This window comes from Neovison vison, chromosome 1, assembly GCF_020171115.1.
Source record: "Neovison vison isolate M4711 chromosome 1, ASM_NN_V1, whole genome shotgun sequence".
NCBI lineage: Eukaryota > Metazoa > Chordata > Mammalia > Carnivora > Mustelidae > Neogale > Neogale vison.
This window is the reverse complement of record NC_058091.1, coordinates 166,986,594-167,005,778: the sequence shown is the minus strand read 5'-3', so window position 1 is coordinate 167,005,778 and position 19,185 is coordinate 166,986,594. Positions and strand designations below refer to the sequence as shown.

The 19,185-nt window shown below is 51.5% G+C and overlaps 2 protein-coding genes across 5 annotated transcripts in view; both read right to left on the bottom strand.

Moving 5' to 3' along the window:
* The window catches only part of LOC122915734 (MRN complex interacting protein), a 32,812-nt gene extending 25,084 nt beyond the window's left edge, over nt 1-7,728 (bottom strand). For all 3 annotated transcript variants that reach the window (XM_044262489.1, XM_044262476.1, XM_044262498.1), the window contains exons 1-2: nt 7,593-7,728; nt 5,130-5,189 (exon numbers count right to left, since the gene is read on the bottom strand). In XM_044262489.1, coding sequence (XP_044118424.1) covers nt 5,130-5,189; nt 7,593-7,658 — 126 coding nt within the window. In that variant the 5' untranslated portion in view covers nt 7,659-7,728. The remainder of the gene's footprint in view (nt 1-5,129; nt 5,190-7,592) is intronic.
* A 4,299-nt stretch (nt 7,729-12,027) lies between these two features.
* Nucleotides 12,028-19,185, bottom strand: part of TBC1D9B (TBC1 domain family member 9B) — a 38,696-nt gene continuing 31,538 nt past the window's right edge. The window contains exons 16-22 of one of the 2 annotated variants that reach the window (XM_044262450.1): nt 18,320-18,560; nt 17,882-17,947; nt 16,593-16,664; nt 16,318-16,368; nt 14,888-14,950; nt 14,261-14,367; nt 12,028-13,249 (exon numbers count right to left, since the gene is read on the bottom strand). In XM_044262450.1, the coding sequence (XP_044118385.1) occupies nt 12,563-13,249; nt 14,261-14,367; nt 14,888-14,950; nt 16,318-16,368; nt 16,593-16,664; nt 17,882-17,947; nt 18,320-18,560 (1,287 nt within the window). In that variant the 3' untranslated portion in view covers nt 12,028-12,562. The remainder of the gene's footprint in view (nt 13,250-14,260; nt 14,368-14,887; nt 14,951-16,317; nt 16,369-16,592; nt 16,665-17,881; nt 17,948-18,319; nt 18,561-19,185) is intronic. The other variant, XM_044262455.1, reaches the window with a different exon arrangement.

Below are 19,185 nucleotides of genomic sequence, written 5' to 3'. Positions count from 1 at the left end.
GCTTAGAGGACCCCTTTCAGTATTTCCTGTAGAGCTGGTTTGGTGTTTGCAAATTCTTTCAGTTTTTGTTTGTCCTGGAAGCTTTTAATCTCTCCTTCTATTTTCAATGATAGCCTAGCTGGATATAGTATTCTTGGCTGCATGTTTTTCTCGTTTAGTGCCCTGAAAATATCATACCAGCTCTTTCTGGCCTGCCAGGTCTCTGTGGATAAGTCAGCTGCCAATCTAATACTTTTACCATTGTATGTTACAGACTTCTTTTCCCGGGCTGCTTTCAGGATTTTCTCTTTGTCACTAAGGCTTGTAAATTTTACTATTAGGTGACGGGGTGTGGGCCTATTCTTATTGATTTTGAGGGGCGTTCTCTGAACCTCCTGAATTTTGATGCTCGTTCCCTTTGCCATATTGGGGAAATTCTCCCCAATAATTCTCTCCAGTATACCTTCTGCTCCCCTCTCTCTTTTTTCTTCTTCTGGAATCCCAATTATTCTAATGTTGTTTCGTCTTATGGTGTCACTTATCTCTCGAATTCTCCCCTCATGGTCCAGTAGCTGTTTGTCCCTCTTTTGCTCAGCTTCTTTATTCTCTGTCATTTGGTCTTCTATATCGCTAATTCTTTCTTCTGCCTCATTTATCCTAGCAGTGAGAGCCTCCATTTTTGATTGAACTTCATTAATAGCTTTTTTGATTTCAACTTGGTTAGATTTTAGTTCTTTTATTTCTCCAGAAAGGGCTTTTATATCTCTGGAGAGGGTTTCTCTAATATCTTCCATGCCTTTTTCAAGCCCGGCTATAACCTTGAGAACTGTCATTTTGAACTCTAGATCTGACATATTACCAATGTCTGTATTGATTAGGTCCCTAGCCTTCGGTACTGCCTCTTGTTCTTTTTTTTGTTGTGAATTTTTCCGCCTTGTCATTTTGTCCAGCTAAGAGTATATGAAGGAGCAAGTAAAATACTAAAAGGGTGGCAACAATCCCAGGAAAATATGCTTTAACCAAATCAGAAGAGATCCCAAATTGTGAGGGGGGATTTCTCCCCCCTCACGATTGGGTGAGGGATCTCCTCTGATTGGGATCTCCTTTGATTGGGATCTCCCAATCTCTTCTGATTGGGATCTCTTCTGATTTGGGGATAAAAAGAGGTTCAAAAAGAAAGAAAGAAAAAAAAGAAAAAAAGAATAAAAAAAAGAGATTGAATTAAAAATTCAATCAAGAATTTAAAAAATAATTAAGAAAAAAAAGATTGAAGAGATTAGGATCTCTTCTGATTTGGGGATAAAAAGAGGTTCAAAAATAAAGAAAGAAAAAAAAGAAAAAAAAAGAATTAAAAGAAAATGAATAAAGAAAAGTATAAAAAAGAAAAATATATATATATTAGATAATCTAGTTAAAAAATGTTAAAAAAGAAAAGGGTAAAAGTTATAAAAAATTTTAGCAGAAGAAGAGAAAAAAAATGCAAAAGAAAAAAATTAAATTAACTGAAAGACTAAAAAATCACAGGGAGAAAGCCATGAGTTCCGTGGTTTGTTTTCTCCTCCTCTGGAATTCTGCTGCTCTCCTTGGTATTGAAACTGCACTCCTTGGTAGGTGAACTTGGTCTTGCCTGGATTTCTTGTTGATCTTCTGGGGGAGGGGCCTGGTGAAGTGATTCTCAAGTGTCTTTGCCCCAGGCGGAATTGCACCGCCCTTACCAGGGGCCGGGCTGAGTGATCTGCTCGGCTTTGCTTTCAGGAGCTTTTGTTCCCCGAGCGCTTTCCGTAGAGTTCCGGAGGACGGGAACACAAATGGCGGCCTCCTGGTCTGCAGCCCGGAGGAGCCGAGAGCCCGGGGCCCCGCTCCCCAGTGCTCCCTCAGCGAACAGCTCCTAGTAACTCGCGTCTGCCCAACCTCCGGCCGCGCTCCGAGCTCACCGAGCCTGCGGCCGGTTCAAGGCAACACCGAGCTGCGAGCTTACTGTCGGCTCTGTCTCTGCAGCCGGCTTTCCCGTTCCAATATCCGCAAGCTCTGCGACACTCAGACACCCCTGATCCTTCTGTGACCCCGCGGGACCTGAGGTCACGCCGACCCCGCGTGGGCTTCGCCCCGGTTTAGCGTCCGGAGCGATGTCCCTCAGCGGAACAGACTTTTAAAAGTCCCGATTTTGTGCTCCGTTGCTCCGCCGCTTGCCGGGAGCCGGCCCCTCCCCCCGGGGTCTATCTTCCCGTCGCTTTGGATTCACTTCTCCGCCAGTCCTACCTTTCAGAAAGTGGTTGTTTTTCTGTTTCTAGAATTGCTGTTCTTCTTCTCCTCGATCTGCCGATGGATTTGCAGGTGTTTGCAATCTTTAGATAAGCTCTCTAGCTGATCTCCCGCTAGCTGAGGTAGTCCCAGCCTGCTACTTCTCCGCCATCTTGACTCCTCCTCTGCCAGAGCATTTCTCAAACTGAGAAGTTGGCTAACTTAGAAAGAGCTAGCCAAGAGAACTGAAACCCAGCCAGAGAGACAGCAGGAGAACTAGGAGTGGGATGACTGGAAGCCCAAGTGAACACAGTATTTGAGGGGGAGGAAATGACAAACTGTGACAGATGCTGCCAATAGGTCAAGTCCCCGGAGGCCTGAGAACTCACTACTGTTCTTAGCAAATGGAGAGCACCGCTGACTTTGACAGGAGCCCTTTTACTGCATTGTGGGGAATAAAAGCCCAGCTGGGGCAAGTTCAAGTCAGAGGGGGAGAGGGGAACTGAAGAACGAAATGAAAAAGCTTTGCAAGATGTTACTTGACATCCAGCATAAATGGCAGGGACCACAGCCGAATGCTAAAATCCTTCTCCCCTCATCTAGGCACAAACTGGACAACGTTTTCTAGTCTTCCCTGCAGTCAGGGGTGGCCATGAGACAAGGTTCTTTCTAGTGGGATGTGAGCCACTTCCAAGCCTGACCCCTCAAAGCCTCCTGTGTAGTTCCTTCCTGTTCTTGGCCCTTGGTGGCCGCAGGTAGCAGGGGACAGGCCTTGGGGAATAAGAGGACCTTGAGATGAAGGGGGCCTGGGTCCCTGCATGACGGCACCAAGGATGGCCATGCTGTTGCTCTCAGTCCCTCCCAGGATTGAGCAAGAGAGACAACTCTGTCAGGCTACCACGGTTTTGTTGTCTGTGTGTCACTGTGGCCTAGTCCACAGGAAGCCAGGTTCAACTGCTCAGGCACAGAGGCGTGAGAGGAGCTCCCCTCCAGAATTTGGAAATATATGCTGACATGGAAAACAAGCAGCGGTCACTAGCTCACGAGCCCGCTCCTTGCCTTCGGGGTGGGCCTCAGCAGCTACACTGCTGACCGATGACCTGTTCGTCCCTACTCCCACTATCCCAGTTGGCTTGACCAGATGTGGCCATCTGGGTCAATGGAGCCGATCAGATTGCTTCTTCCAGTTTATTAATTGGGACTCAGCCACTCTAGTTGGCTTGAAGTGAGAGTCTGTGGTCTGTGGGTAGAGTATGTCACCGTGAACTATCTGGGGAGAGAGAGGAAAGGAAGGAGAGGAGGCAGGGAACAGGGAAGGAAGATAGAGGGAGAATCTGGGTGCAAGGAAACAAGGGGAAGAAAAAATGATGCCTACGTCATCTGCAGCTTTGTAGTTTCTGGGGCTGGTCCTTTAAGGGCTCAGGGAAGAAACTCCTCCCTTGCAAGCTCCAAGGTACCCCGGTACCTTGCCAGTCCTTTTTTTTTTTTTTTTTTTTTTTTAAATTTTGCTGAAGCCATCCTGAAGTGTTCTTTTTGTGTTTTGTTTTGTTTTCTATTTGAAACTAAAAGAACCTTGGTCAAAAGATATCCTTTGAAATAGCAATTTAACTTCTAGGAATTTGTCCTAAGGAAATAATTGGTCTCGTCAAGAAAGAGGTCTTTGTAGGAAGCTTCACTGCAGAGCTGTTCATAACAATGAAAACGAAAATCAGCCTAAATGCCAATCACTGTGGGCTTGGTCATTTTCTGATTCAACAAATATTTACTGGGTGAGCACTTATCATGCCAGGCACTGTGCTACGTTAGAAGGTGTATCAGTAAACAAACCCGGGGAAGTTTGAACTGCCAGGAGATAAACGATACTCAAGTAAACACACTTGGACATAATATCTAAACCAGGAAAATGAGAAGAGCTGGGGGAAGCCCCAGCAACTCGCACAAAGGCTGTGAGAGTACGGACGGCGCTGGACTGTTTCAAGGTCTGAAAGGAAAAGCCTTACGGCTGGAGGAGGAGAATGAGAAGCTGAGGCGGGAGAAGTGGCATCAAGGGCCAGAGAAGGTGAGCGAGGGGGTCGGTGAGGCAAAGGGTGCAGGACAGTTGGTGGTAGTGAAGAGATGAGGTGGCGCAACAGGAACTCACCTGAAAAGGACTGAAGTGGCCTCAGTGAGAGATTTTACTCCGAGCTTCCTTCAGTCCATACACTCTCTCTCGAGTGTCTCCTATCAGCCTCCACTTCCTGACTGTGCCCACCTCACTCGAATGCTGTGCGCACTGACACACACCCACCGGCTGGGTCTGATGGCCTGGTCATCTCCTTACAGGCCCTGCCTTCTTCCTCAGTCTAGTTTAATTATTTATTTTTATTTTTAAAAAGATTTTATTTATTTATTTGACAGAGAGATCACAAGTAGGCAGAGAGGCAGGCAGAGAAAGAGGAAGGGAAGCAGGCTCGCTGCTTCGCAGACAGCCCAATGTGGGGCTCGATCCCAGGACCCTGGGATCATGACCTGAGCCGAAGGCACATGCCTTAACCTACTGAGCCACCCAGGCGCCCCTCAGTCTAGTTTTAAATGACCTGTGTGTGTACGTCAGATTCTCTTCCACATGAGCAGATCTGTGAGGGCAAGAACGACAAAGTTTGGCCTTCCCTTATTTCTCCTGTGCCTGCACACAGAGGGTGCTCAGTAAATACTTGCTAACTGAATAAACAATGAAGGGAATTTTCCAGCCACTGCTCCATCCAGTTCACTTCCTGAAGGAACAGGAACCCACGGGGCGAAAGTTCTAGGTCTAGGGAACTTGGTCCCAATACTGGAATCCTGGGGCTCCACAGTAACACGCTTCTGTAGGGCTGGGTCCCACCCGCTTTCTGGCATGGCTGTTAGAACCCCTGTTTCTCAAGACTCACCCGCAAAAATGACTGCTTCTCTCCACAAGCTTTGCATGTCCACTTCACACCCTTTTTCTCCTACAATGAAATTAAAGAAATTCGGCTTAGATGATTATTTAAAACAGGTGGAGCTGAATCATAATGATTTTTAAAGATCAATGAAGAATAGAAGCCTAAAAACAAACCACCATTTATGCAAAAAAAAAAAAAAAAGCTACTAAAAGCTACTATATTATAAAGGTGGCATTTTAGAAATGAGGAAAAAACAGACTATTTAATAAATGGTGCTGGAAAAACTGGCTGTCCATATGCAACAAAGTCAAGTAGATCTCTACTACTTCCACAACCTTTAATTTCAATTCTTGAAAAGTTTAACTAGATGGGTTCTCTCTTAACATGAAAAAACACCTTACATTCAGCTCTAAAACTGGAAAATCACTATCAACACTCCCATGAAAATCAAGAACAGGCCAAAAATCCCCATTACTATTCAATTGTTGTTATTTTTCTGCTAATGGAATTGGGAAAGAAAAAGTAATGAGATATGAAAACCGGAGAGGAAGAAAAATTATCGTTATAGATATGATTTTTTAAAAATATTTTATTTATTTATTTGACAGACAGAGATCACAAGTAGGCAGAGAGGCAGGCAGAGAGGGAGGGAGAAGCAGGCTCCCCGCTGAGCAGAGAGCCTGATGTGGAACTTGATCCTAGGACCCTGAGATCATGACCTGAGCTGAAGACAGAAGCTTAAACCACTGGGCCACCCAGGTGCCCCAGATATGATTTTTCTACCTGAAAACTCAAGAAAATCAAATGAAAAACTACTAAAAACAGTAAGACAATTTAATAGAGTGGGGCTGAGTACAAAGTTAATAGAGCCTTTACATAAGTGAATACCTAGTTAGAAAAGGTAATGCAAAAGTCCATTTATAATAGCAAGAAAAAGTGTTATCAAGGGACACAAAGTTGCTTTAAAAAAATGGAATGAAGCTGCATGCTTAACATCAAGATGCCTGGGTTGATTTATGAAAATTAATATGAGTATGATCCTAATACAATGAGTCTTCTTGGGGAAGTACCCAAAAGGATTCTAAGGAGGACAGCAGCATCTAAAGCACCTACTACAAATTTTTGTGGGCATATCCGCCAATTCAGCACTTCTGATTCTCTAGCACCTATCTTCAAACACCATAAAAATACCTCTTTCTCCAGGTACATCTGGAGGTAAGAAATGCACTTAAAAAGAAAAAAAGGTCTGGAAGGACACACAAGTGGCTAGTTCTAGGGGTGTGGAGTCTGGAGAGAGACAGTATGGGGTAACAAGATCTTTGCATTCATACAGCCCTAGATCTGCCATTTATTAGACACCTTGACTTCTCTGGATTTCTGTATTCTCCTCTCTGTAAAACCAGAATGATCCTAATCCAGAGGGTGCTGAAATTAAATGGGATGTGTGAAATGGTCCCATCTGCAATTACTCTTAACTCTTTTCTCGCTTTAGTTTCAAATCATTTTTCATAGCTGAAAATGACCGTGAGAAGGCGCACTACATATGTGTAATAACTGAAAAATGGAAACGATTTCCACTGAATCTCAACTCCTAAAACACAGTGCAAAAAAGTAAGTAAAAACAGTTTCTGAGCCCCCCGGTAGCCCTTGGGGGGTCTTAGCAAGCTTACAGGTGCATACTGAGCATCTGACTTTTAAACATTCATTTTGAGTGAGTTTGATGCTGTCCTTTTCCAGGACACAGCAGACGAGCAGGTAAGCAGGGGGAAGTGAGAACTGTCAAGAAGTAGGAAAGCTGGACGGCAGTATCAGGTGACAGCGAGCAGGAAGATGAAATGCAATCCTGGAGAAAACAGGTTAAGTGACATCCCCTCTCCTGCGTCTTGACAGTCAAGGAAGCAGTACGTTTTGGAAATACCGAGTATCCTGTTTAAAACGCTCCCTGCGAGGGTTGTTCATTGTCTGGGGAACAGCCCCTCATCACCGGGAGGGAGACACCCCGGAACTAAGGGCTGGACGGCAAGGCACGCCCAGTCGTGTCTCAGTCTCAAAAGCTGTCATCCCTCTCCTAGTGAAATGAAGAGCGAGCCACTCCGGGAGGGGCTATCCTCCACCTGCTTTCCCCTACTATCCGCAAGAAGCCACGAGACCGCCTCCGCAGAAACCATTATCCCCGGTTTCTACGCATCTTATAACCACCACGCCGGAAACTTAAAAAAAAAGAAAAAAAAAAAAAAAAAGAAAAGAAAAAAGCCCGGAACGACGTTCTGGCGGGACAGCAAAACCCAGTCCTCAGGGCCAGTCACCGTCACGAGTCCGGGCGTCCGGGAGACCCAAGCAACCACGCGAGACTGCGCCCGCGCCTGGCGGCCGCGAGGAACACAAAGAAGACCCGGCCCCCCGCGGCCCCGCCAAGTCCTGCCCGCCCTCCCCGCACCCGGAGGAGGGGGAGGCCGGTGCCCGCTCCACCTGGTGCGCCTGGAAGAGGCTACAGCTGCAGCACCGCAGCACCCGAACCCGCTGTGGGGGAGCCATTGCGGACGCCGTCGCCGCTGCGCAAGCGCCCTACACTCCTGTCGGTTCCGGCTTCGTCCTCCGCGCGCGTTTGGGGTCCTTTAGACGCCGGCGGGCCTCGCGTGCGCGTGCGCGTGCGCTCTGCGCTTCGGCCCGCCCCTGCACCGCCCAGTTCCCCTCCACGCGTTCGGGCCTCTCTAGCCCGCCGAGCGTCTCGGCGGTCGGCCGGGATCCTTGTGCCTGCCCGGGCGAGGCCGTTGGGCATCGCAAGGGGTTTGGGTCAGCCGGGTCACCACCGACTTGCTGCCTGGAGGAGGCCTGCTCCCGTCTCTCTCTAAGCCCGCGTCTTCGCCGGGGCTTGCTGGGAAGATTGAAGTTGCAAAGGCCGGGCCTCCAGCGCGGCTCCGGGTCCGGCTTCTGCCGGCGCTGTTTTCTCTGCGGCTTGAGTCGTCGACCGGGAGCGGGTGGGCTCTTCCCCGCCGCGGCCCAAACCCTGGGGATCGGGGTTGGAATTCGAAGGACCTCTGGGCGGAGGCGGCCTTTGGTAACCTTTGAGCCCAAGCCCGAGGGCTGCGGAACCGAGGATCCTGGGAGGGTGGCTCATTAGCCCCACGCTTTCCGGAGACGGGAAGCTGCTGTGGACGAAACCAGTCCCCCGGGAAAGCCCCGCCGCGACCCCCTCAAAGTTGGAGGGGCAGGACCCCTTCTGTCCCAGCCCAGCTGAGACGTTCCATCACCACACCCTGACAAGGGTCTGGTGGGAGGAACCCTTCTTAACGGATCCCGGTAGAAGGGTAAAATGGAAAACCATCTAAGAAAACAATCTGACTCACCCAGATTTATTATTTATGGACTAGTGTTCACTGACGTAGAACAGGAAAATGGAAGTAGACGTGCTAAACAGACCATCGTGCAGGTCCGTTGCAGACAATCTGAGTTTCCCCGTGCAGATGCTGCATGTGTATTGATGGGAAGCAAAGAAGTTACAGACAGTACATAATTACAATTAGGTAAAACCAGGCATTATTTATTTCCAGGGGTGGGGAGGGGGTTACTGTTATAGAAGATTTAAAATTGTTTATATTTTCCAAATTTTGCACAGTAGCATATATTAGGGAAAAAAACAAAGACAAATTAGGTTAAAAAAATTGTTTGAGGGGCGCCTGGGTGGTTCAGTCGGTTACACATCCTACTTCTGGTCAGGTCATGATCCTGAGGTCCTGCGATCCAGCGTCCCCCTCCTTTTGCCACGCCCCCCCATACTCAATTTTTGGGAGCTCTCTCAAATAAATAGATAAAATCTTTAAAAAAATGTTTAAAAGGCTGGATTTACAAACAGACTGTGACCAGACCACACATGAAAACCAACCCCAACCCTCCAAGCCAACCTACAACCTCTAGGACTGACAGGGCTTGATCAATAAGGGCCAATTTCCTTATATTTTGCACTTCGTCTTCATCTCAGGACCAACCAGAGAAAGCCAGTTACGCTCCTCACACCAACACATAAGAAATTCTTCCAGTTAGCCATCTTCCCCTTTCAGGCCAACAGCCTCTAATCAGCACACCCCCTGAAGCCTTCCCTTGTTTTCACGCTTAAGGCTTTCCCACTCCTCTACCTTGAGTCTGTGCCAAATGCAAGGGATGATGGGTGGCTCCTTTTCTAGCAAGCTCTAGATACACAGTCCCTGTTCTCATTTGGGTGGTCTTTGTTTATTCCCACCCGTTTGAGTTATTGTGGCTAAAAGCAGAAGGCAGCTGAAAATGTGTTTTATGCTTAATGAAAAGAGCAGAACAATTTCATGGGACACCTTGATGGCTCAGCTGGCAAAGCAGTGCAGCGTCTTTATGACTTGATTTCGGCTCTGGTCACAATCTCCGGAACTGTGAGATCCAGTGAGCATAGCGTCTGCTTGAGATTCTTCCTCTCCTGTTTGAGATTTCTCCTGTTCCTTCTGCTCCTCTGCCTCCTTGCCCCCACACCCAGGCACGTGCACTCTCTCTAAAATCTTAAGTTATTTTTATATGCAGTATGGGTTCAGGTTTGAAAAAGATAAAAAAATAAACACAAAAATACTGAGTAATCTTCGGGTGCCTGGGTGGCTCAGTCAGTTAAGTGTCAGGGTCATGATCCCAGGATCCTGGGAATGAGTCCCCCAGTTGGGCTCCCAGCTCTGTGGGGAGCCTGCTTCTCCCTCATTGATAAATAAATAAAATCTTAAAAAAAATACAGAGTAGGGGTGCCTGGGTGGCTCAGTGGATTAAGCCTCTGCCTTTGGTTCAGGTCACGATCTCGGGGTCCTGGGACCGAGCCCCGCATGGGGCTCTCTGCTCAGTGGGGAGACTGCTTCTCCCTCTCTGCCTACTTGTGATCCCTCTCTGTTAAATAAATAATAAAATCTTTTTAAAAAAATACTGAGTGGGGTGCCTGGGTGGCTCAGTGGGTTAAAGCCTCTGCCTTCCGCTCAGGTCATGATCCCAGGGTCCTAGGATAGAGCCCCGCATCGGGCTTTCTGCTCAGCGGGAAGCCTGCCTCCTCCTCTCTCTCCACCTGCCTCTCTGCCTACTTGTGATCTCTGTCAAATAAATAAATAAAATCTTTAAAAAAAATACTGAGTAATCTCAAATACTAGGAAAAATCATTTTTCTACTTTTCCTTTCACAACAAATATATAAATTTTAAAACTTCATATAGTTTTCTTGGGAATTATAAAATTGACGTGGTTTGGTACAACATCAGCTGGTAAGCAGCTTTAAAATATAATTACATTCACTTACCCAAGGAAAATATTTTTAAAGCTTTACTTGTATTACCCATCTATTTTTCAGTGTTACTGTTCTAGTTGTCATTTTGAATGTCATTGGAGGTTGAATGATTAATAGATGAAAGTACTATTGTACATTTTTATATCATTTATCATATGAAAGGCTAGATTCCTGTTTTATATTTTTCTGTTTCTTTGGGATATTCTTACATTTAGACTTCCACATGATATATAAAATATATATCCAAATTTCACATTATTTAAATCTACTTGATTACAATTTAAGACTTAAGCTGCCAACTTTGTAGAATTTTTATGTTTATCTTTACTTAATTTCATTATGGCCAAGAATATGGTCTTTCTGGTTTGAGCCCTTTGAAATTACTTTATGGCAAAGCATGTAGTCAGTTTGTGTAAATACTAGAAAGGAAGTTACATTGATTGACATTTTTTGTTGTTGTGAAGAAAGCCAAGTTATTCAGTTTCCTTGCTGTTGTTTTGCTGCGTTTACTGAGACGAGACCCAGCAGCTGTGAACAAGGTAAAATCATGGAGACTGTTATTTAAACAACCAGCCATAAAATCTAAAGATAGAAAGTAGATTAGCGGTTGCTTAGGGCTGGGGGTGGAAATAGGGATTTGCTGCACATGGGTAGGAGGGTATGTCTCAGGTGATGGAAGTATTCTAAAATTGCATGGTGGTGATAGTCACACTATAAATTTACTCAAAATCATTGAATTATAACTCAAAATAAGTGAATTTTATGACATGTAAATTATGCCTCAATAAAGCTATTAAATTCAAAAACAAAAACAGAGGCGCCTGGGTGGCTCACTTGGTTAAGTAATCTACTCGAGCTGAGCTAGGGTCTTGATTTCAGGGTCGGGAGTTCAAACCCCACACTGGGCTCCAGGCTGGGCATGAAGCCTACTTACAAAACAACAACAACAACAATAACAAAAACAGAGGAAAAAGCCTCCCAGCCTCAGATCTGTAAATATTTTTTTTAAGGTTTTATTTGCTTGTCAGAGAGAGAGTGAGCCAGCAGAGGAAGCTGCAGGTAAAGGGAGAAGCAGGCTCCAGGCTGAGCAGGGAGCCCGATGCCGGGCTCTATTCCAGGACCCTGGGACCATGACCTGAGCTGAAGGCAGACGCTTAACCAACTAAGCCACCAAGGTGTCCCTCAGATGTATCTTTTGGTAGAAGAGCTGCCCCATGTGGTGGGGACGGGGGGCGGGGGGGGGGGGAGGCTGAACGTTAGACACTGAAGATCAGCTTCTGCTGCAAAGCTAGGGGGTGCTCTTGGCTCAGTCTGTCACCTGTGGCCCCACAACACCTTGCTACAGCCCAAGTCCAGGCCCAGGCCCACACCTGCACACTCGGCCCAGGCTGTTTGTACCTGTGGAGCTTGGGACCTCCCCCGTCGGCAGACGTCACCTCGAGCTCTTCTGGGCCTGGAGCAGCACCTTCTGTGTTGTCCTTCTCCCTGGGGGCCCTGAAGCCCCACCCCTGTGGGGGTCTGAGTGGCTAGAACCCCTGGAACATGTCCTGGGCCCCCACCTGGGAGGAAGCCAGAAGCCAAGCAGTAGCTGAGGCCACATGAAGGCTCTGTACACAGTGTGGTATTGAGTTCTTTTGGGGGTTTATTAAGGCATTGCGCACAGTGTGATTTTCTGCCAACCGAAATGAATACAAGGAAATCTAGCAGGACCTGAGGGATGTGCTTGTAAGGTAAACGGTAAGGCTGACGAGCTGAGAGAGGATACAGAGTAATGCTCTCACGGTCCGCTCTGGTGCACCCCAGGGGCTGAGCCAGGGGCTCAGGCTCCAGGCTCCTAGAGAGCACCAGGACCCCCACCCCCTCACCCCAAGTGTGGAAGGTGCGGTGTGGCCTGGCCACAGAACGGGGCACAGAGGCACTGGGCAAGCAGGCCAGGATGGGTGGCCTCTGACACGACGACACAGGGACCAAGGCAGGTCCCGCCAGGCAGGCAGGAAGAAGAGGCTGGGAGCCTCTGTCTGGGCCCTACTGTGGCTACTCTGCCTTTTTTTCCATTTACAGCTCACTGCATCCAGGGAGAACAGGAGAGGTGTGTCCTGAGAGAGCAAACAGAACAGGAGGGAGGAGGGGGTGGGGAGGAGAGACAGGCCAGGTCCCTGTCAGCCTGAAACTCCAGACTGTTCGAGGTCACTGGATGTGCTGAACTGTCTCTCCACCTTCTTTTGGTCCTTGATCTTGAGTCCAATGTCCACCCTCTTCTCAAAGAAGTTCACCAGGACGGACTCTGTCAGGATGGAGGCCAAGATCTGCTCGAAGGAGATGCACCAGTCCGTGTCGACAGTGCCCCCGCCACGGGTGGGGGCTGGGGGGCCGCGGGCCTCTGCGCCCACCAGCACCGTGTCGTCGGCCAGGTCCTCACACTGCAGGGAGCCTGTGCTGACCACCGAGTATGAGGACATAGACATGTCGTCTTTGGTTTCATCGTCGGACAGCAGCTGGGACGGGGAGCCCCGGCCCTCGCCACTACCCGCGTCACCCACCACCTGGGTCTCCTGGGGAGCCTTCCCGAGGTGGGTGTCCCCACCGGCTTTGGCCTGGGGGTCCCCTGCAGCTGGGGGCTGAAGCTCCAGGGCTGGGTCCTGTGTGGGGTCAGGGGCTGGTGGCTCGTCCTCCTCAGTGGCACCGGCCCTGGGCTTCCTGCCTGGTGGGGCGGAAAACTTCTTCCCCACCTCGCCGATGCGGAGCAGCAGGCTGGCCACGGTGGCGATGGCGTGGTACAGGGCCTGCTCCATGGGGTCCTCACTGAACATATTGTACAGCGTCTTGCACAGCTCAATGAACTGTTCCTTTGCCGGGGAGACACAGAGGAAGGACACGGAGATGGTGAAAGATGGGTTAGTCTGGCCTGGAATCGGCCAGACTGCCAGTGCTGCGCTGTCCTGTTCATGGTCTCCAAGACCTGTGCCTTGTGCCCTTTTCACAGACTGGGACATGGAAGTGCAGAGAGGGAAAGTGCCTTGACTAGTATCACAGCCTTAGAAGAGCGTTCTCTCCCAGTTGCCTTTCTTTCAGCATGGAGAGTGACTGAAAGCCTCTCCCTATCCCTATAGCAATGCTGCGGGCAGAGCCAGGCCGATTTCTATCAGGACCTTCCAAATTCAGCGGCTACAAGGACTTCTTCAGTGTGTTTTGCAATCACTTTGAGTTTTTTGTATCTATGACCAGGATGGAGGGTGAGGACAAAGCAAGCAGAGCCTGGGTCGGGTGAGGGGGTGCAGAGGTCTGACACTACACACTCAGGCCTCCTGCCTTGCTCCACGGGGGACCCCACTCTTCGGGACACAGGTAAGAGAATGCCCAGACTGCAGGGGGCCCCTCTGGACAGGGCAGGGCTGTGGTTGGGCTGTAGCCCCGGCTCTGAGACCCTTGGCCAGATGCTGGGCTCCCGACCCAGAGGCCAGCAACTGAAAAAGGGGCCATGGGCAGAGATGGCCTGGGTGGGCACGGCACTGAGGAGGAGCCTGGGAGGAACAGGGGCACTGTGAGGCTGTCTTATAAAAGGGGTTGTGTGGGTCTCTGTGTGTCAGAGGCTAAACTTCCCTACTGCTTCTCTGGTGTGTAGATACTGATGAAATGTGAATAGATCATTGCCACGATACACCATCCACGATAAAGCCCCAAAGAACTGGCCCCTGTCCTTCTGGAATCCTCCCTGATGGCTGTCTGACTGGCAGGTACAGCAGGTAGGCAGGAGAACTTCCGCCCTCCAGGGAGTGTTGGGAGGGAGGGAGGGGAACTGCTGGGTTAGGGGGAACCCAGCCTGGAAAGTGTCTGTTGTGGGCTCTCAGTGGGCCTACCTGGTTCATTTTGGGGAGATCCTTAATTGTCTCCTTCTGAACCTCCTTCTCTTTGGCCCACATGCGAAGGTAGTGCCGATAGTCGGGAGGGCTGGTCCCCTTCTCCTCTGTGAGTTGGAAGAAAAAAAATCTGTCAAATTAGAGAAAGAGCTGGGAGGCAGTAGCAGGTAGTGAGTGGGTTACGGTGTTGTCTGGCACGGGGTTACCTGGGCCCTTTTACAAAACACCCTGGTTTTTGGGGAGGTGGTGTTGGAAAGAACACTCCAGAACACCTGATGTCTTCCCCGAGTTCTTATGCTAAAGTAAGGCCTGAGCTGATGAAGATGGCCCCACCCTGTCTCCCCCAAGATGGCGAAGGAGGGATGATGTGGAGGGTGGGGAGAGGCTGGCAGGAGAGGGAGGGAGACTGGATATGTAGAGAGGTCCTGAAAGAAAGCAGGTGCCCTGAAAGGAGGTGGCGATGGGCGTGGGGGGTGGCAGCTACGAGAGATTCAGGCCTGGGGCTGATGAGAGTGGCTTCCACCCGCAGCAGGCTTCCCTGGGTGGGGGTCCCACCCACAGGGAGGACGGCCCAGCCCCAGGGCCCTGGGATCTGGATCAGCACCGCGAAAAACGGCCTGCCTCTACCTCCTCTTTTTTCTTGGCCATCTTCATTTCCGCCTCTGTCTTGCTCTTCCTGCCGTAGAGTCTCTGGACGACCAGAAAAGAGAAAGCACACAGGGAACACTCCTGTTTGCAATCGCAAACCAAGCAGGCCCGCGAGCAGCCCGCTCTGGCCTCCTGCAGGAGCAGTGGGCCCAGCGCCAACTCACGCTCTTCACCTGCTCACAGGGACCGACGCGCCACCAGGCCCGCCTTCCTCTCTGCCAAGGAACACGAGTCTCAGACCGCGGGGAGAAAAGCCCAAGAACTAATTTCTGTAGTGTCTGCTGAAAAGGGTCAAACTAAGAGTGGTCCTGATCATCAGGTCAACCCTCCACCAACCAGCACACTGACTGGAATTCCGTCCTGGGCACCCTGTTTCTCAAAGAGACACATTTGCTGGAGTTGGCCCACACTGTCTGCTATGGGGCCCATGAACGTGGGGAGGAGCTGGCGGCCCAGCTCTCCCAGACCTGGGGGTGGCAAGGCCACCAGGGGTCCCTCAGTGGGTGGCAGCCTCCCAGCGCAGTTAGCAGCAGAAAGCCTCTGGGCTCAGGCTTCTCACTGTGGAGTGGATACCCACTGCCTGGGGCTGCGTGGGGTCTAAGGACAGGGCTCTTTACCCCCAGGCCCCGGCCTTAACTAGAAGCCCCTGGGAAAGGCCAGAAGTGCCTGTGATTTTCCTAGATTCTCCTGGTAACAGAAGACGCATCTGCTTCTTTGCTTTGTGTACCTGAAATCAAGGTCCTCAGGCTTCCCATCAAGTTCAAATTAAGCCTTTGACACCACCGGCAGGCCTGCCTTGGCTATCCTGATATGCACTGTGTTTCATCTCTCTCTTGGCTCTGTGTCATCCTTGCTGGGCAGTATCTACCATGAGAACTGACAGGCTGGGGTTTTGGCTGGTGAACCCCAGGCCCGGAACGCCCCATCACCCTGGATATGATGCTCTCAATGGGCTTTACGTGTAGCAGGGAACACCTTCAAAAAGGCACCCCACAAATCTCTCTCTCCTTAACAGAAGAGCTGTGGAGGCCATGAGAAAGTTTTCCACAGCCCTCCTCCCTTGCTTGCCTGTCCGTTTCCCACGGTTGCCATGATGGCGTTTGGACTTTCTCCCTTGAGCCTGACGATAGAATGCTGTTTGCGTGTGGCTGGGGAGAGGATGCGTAGTACTGTGCTGTATGCCCTCACTTGCTATGCCCCTCGACTAGCACAGAGGCCACCTCCCTCCTCCCCAGTATGCTGCAGCTTGGTCCTGGGTCCTCCTCAGACCTCATTCTCACAGGAGGCATCCCTGGACCAAGGAGGGACCAAGCGTGTCCAGGCCTCCCGACCATGTGTGGTGGGGGTTGGGGGTGTTAGGCAGACACAGCCCAGCACAAAGCAGGTGCCCCTGGCCCCCAGGGACTGACCTTGAGCCTCCCAGGGCAGGAAAAGGTCCAGATCTGAGGCCAGAGGAGATGCTGGAAGGGAGAGCGGAGGAGTAGAGGAGAGAGGGAGGGAGAGACCACGGTCCAGGAAGGCAGAGACAAGAGAAACAGGAGTGAGAACACCCCGGGGGCCCTCCCAGAGAAAGGCTCCCCAATCCCACCGAGGGCTGCGGACCACCTGTGCAGGTCCCACAGCACGTCTGCCCCACAGCAGGGCCGGAAGCTCCCCCCTCATCACTGGGTCCAGTGGCACTCACCTTCTGAGGAGCTGTCTTCCGTGAAGTAGTGGGTCGCTTCCAGGGCTGACTCAGCCTCCTCGGGGCTCAGGGCTGTGCTCAGAGAGAAAGGGGAGTGAGAGCACAGTGAGGTGCGCCGCCACAGGGCCCCGAGATATGGTATGGGCAGAGCGGTAACAAGGACCACGGATCTTGGGTATTGCTCCTTTCTTGACTTCCCACGTTGTGTCTCAGAACATTACACGTGGCTCATCCGAATACCCCGTCATTCGTAGCTGGGAGTCCTGCCAACAGCCAGCCTCCCTCCCACCCTGCTGGTGTGGTGCAGAGCGTCCTGAGGGGACCAGGCCCCTGTCGGCAGCTGCATGGGGACCAGCCACATGCAAGGGACTTGCTCTTCTCGCTCTACGCATCTTGGGCATCGTTCCCCACTGGTATGTTGTGGGTGATGATGTGGTCCCCAGGGTTTGGGAGCCACGTGGTTCTGTGTGTGTGTGGGGGGGGACTCGTTCTCCCCACCCCCTGTGCAGACAGGAATGCAATGACAGGGGTTGAACAGGTGGCACTGGGAGGAGGTGGCAGGGTGTGGGCTCTGGGAGCCCTGGATGGAGCAGGGCAGACACAGGTGGCTTGCGAGTGGGTGAAGATGGTCCCATGTGCCCTCACCCGGAGGAGCCTGGCCCAGTGGGTTCTACCCAGCCCAGGCCCTTCCCTCCACAGGGTCAGAGATGGCTGGCACCAACCTTCCCTGGAGGCATGCCTGAGGCCACTGTTCGTGTTGAATTACAGGCAAAAACCAGCCACAGGTGAGAACACCTAGGTCCAGGCCTGCGGCTTCCAGCTCTGGCCACCCAGAACCAACCCCCAGGCGCTCTAGAACCGCATTCTGGGCCGATGAAGTGATAGCCTTGGGGGCGCATGCAGCACTGTGTTCTAAACACCACTGTGCCACCCGCTCCACGCAGCCCTGTGGCAGCTGATGAGCAGCGGCAGGGACCTGGCGGCTCCACCCCTGGGCTGGAATTCACACCAGCCTGAGTCTTCGTTTCCTGGTGGAAACAAGCAACCTCATCTTGGAGAACTCTCCGTGCTGGGCAGGGTGAGCCGGGCCATGCAGTGGGAACCGACAGACTACGGGGTTTGGCCTGAGAACTTGCTGCCTGTCATCCTTCTCCGCCTGTGGGTGCTGGTGACCCTGGGAAGCTCAGGCACAGTGCAGAGAGCCCAGGGAGAGCAGCTCCTACTATAGGCTACACAGCAGGGTCGCCACCCCATGCGTGAGAGGCCCTGACTGGTTAGGAGGCCCTCACCTGGGGGCAGGTGCAGCTTGTAGAGGGCCTTGAGCTTGTCGGTCAGGTCCCCATGGTACATCCCACCTGCAAAGGGAAGCCAGTGAGGAGGCCTGCCAACAAGAGGGCACCAAAGCCCCCCAGCCAGTCCCCATTGGAGCCCCTGCCCTTTGAGTGGGTTCTGGTACATCCCTCCTTCCAGCCTCTCTCCTGGAGAGCTCTCTGGAGGGAGCCCCAGGGCCCCCACTTGCCCTGAGCTTTGCCCTTCTCAGAGTTGGCAGACCCATCCCAAGCAGCTATGGCCCGAGGGAGGGGAAGTGGTGGGGAGGACCCCACTAGACGCCCGCATGTCCCTAGTGGGAAAACTGCCCTTTCCATATCAAGGCTGCTGCTGCAGTGGGAGAACTGGTGGGGCTGGCATCTGGAGGTTTCTGGGGGCAGGGCCCTGAAGCTACTCACTCATCCCCATCACAAACTCCTTGAAGTTGATCAGAGAGTCCCTGTTTTCGTCTAGGAGCCGGAACATACGCCCTGCCAAGACTGGCGTGTGGGCGCCACAGGCCCAGGGCGTCAGGCTGGTGAAGAGCTCCCGGAACTGGCTGGCGTCAATGCGGTACTGCTCCAGGTAGGGCAGGCTGGGGTCCCGACGCACAGCGGTGGGCCGGCTGCCCCCCCAGTACTGACTTGCCAGGTGCTTGGCCTGCAGGGGACACAGCCTGGTGAGATGGCTGGGCCCCCCAGCGCCCCGGCGCTCAGGACTGCCCAGCTGGTCCACGTGTCCTACCCACTCTTTCGGAGCCTGCAGAGTCCTGGGCCGGGGAGCACCAGCCCGACACAGCATCTCACAGAACTGCCCACACAGGCCCCATCGGCCTCTCATGGACGGATGCAGGAGCGGAAACACAGCCCTAAGGCTGCTGGCTACAGCAGGCCACAGCGGGTGGGAGGCAGCACCGACTGGACCGTTGTGACTATAAGGCTCAGGTCTGAGTGCCAAACTAGAGGCCGCCGGGAACCGACAACAGGTGGTCCGGACTTAGCTGTTTCTGCCTGCCCTTCACAACCTCTCCCCTTCCTTTAACAGCATGTGAGAGTTTTGGGGGGAGCCCCTCCTGCCCCATCCTCAGGCTGTGAGCTGGGCACACGGCCTAGATTTGGCTCGACAAACACCCTCCTGTAGCCACAGCACCAACCTGAGTTAGTCCAACAATTAACCCTGGACTTCTTGTTAAAACCACTTGGAAAGAAAAGGCTTTCCCCTTGAGAGAACAGGATGAGCCTGGAGCTGCAGACGACAGTCCTGCCATTCTGTAGGAAGAGCAGTC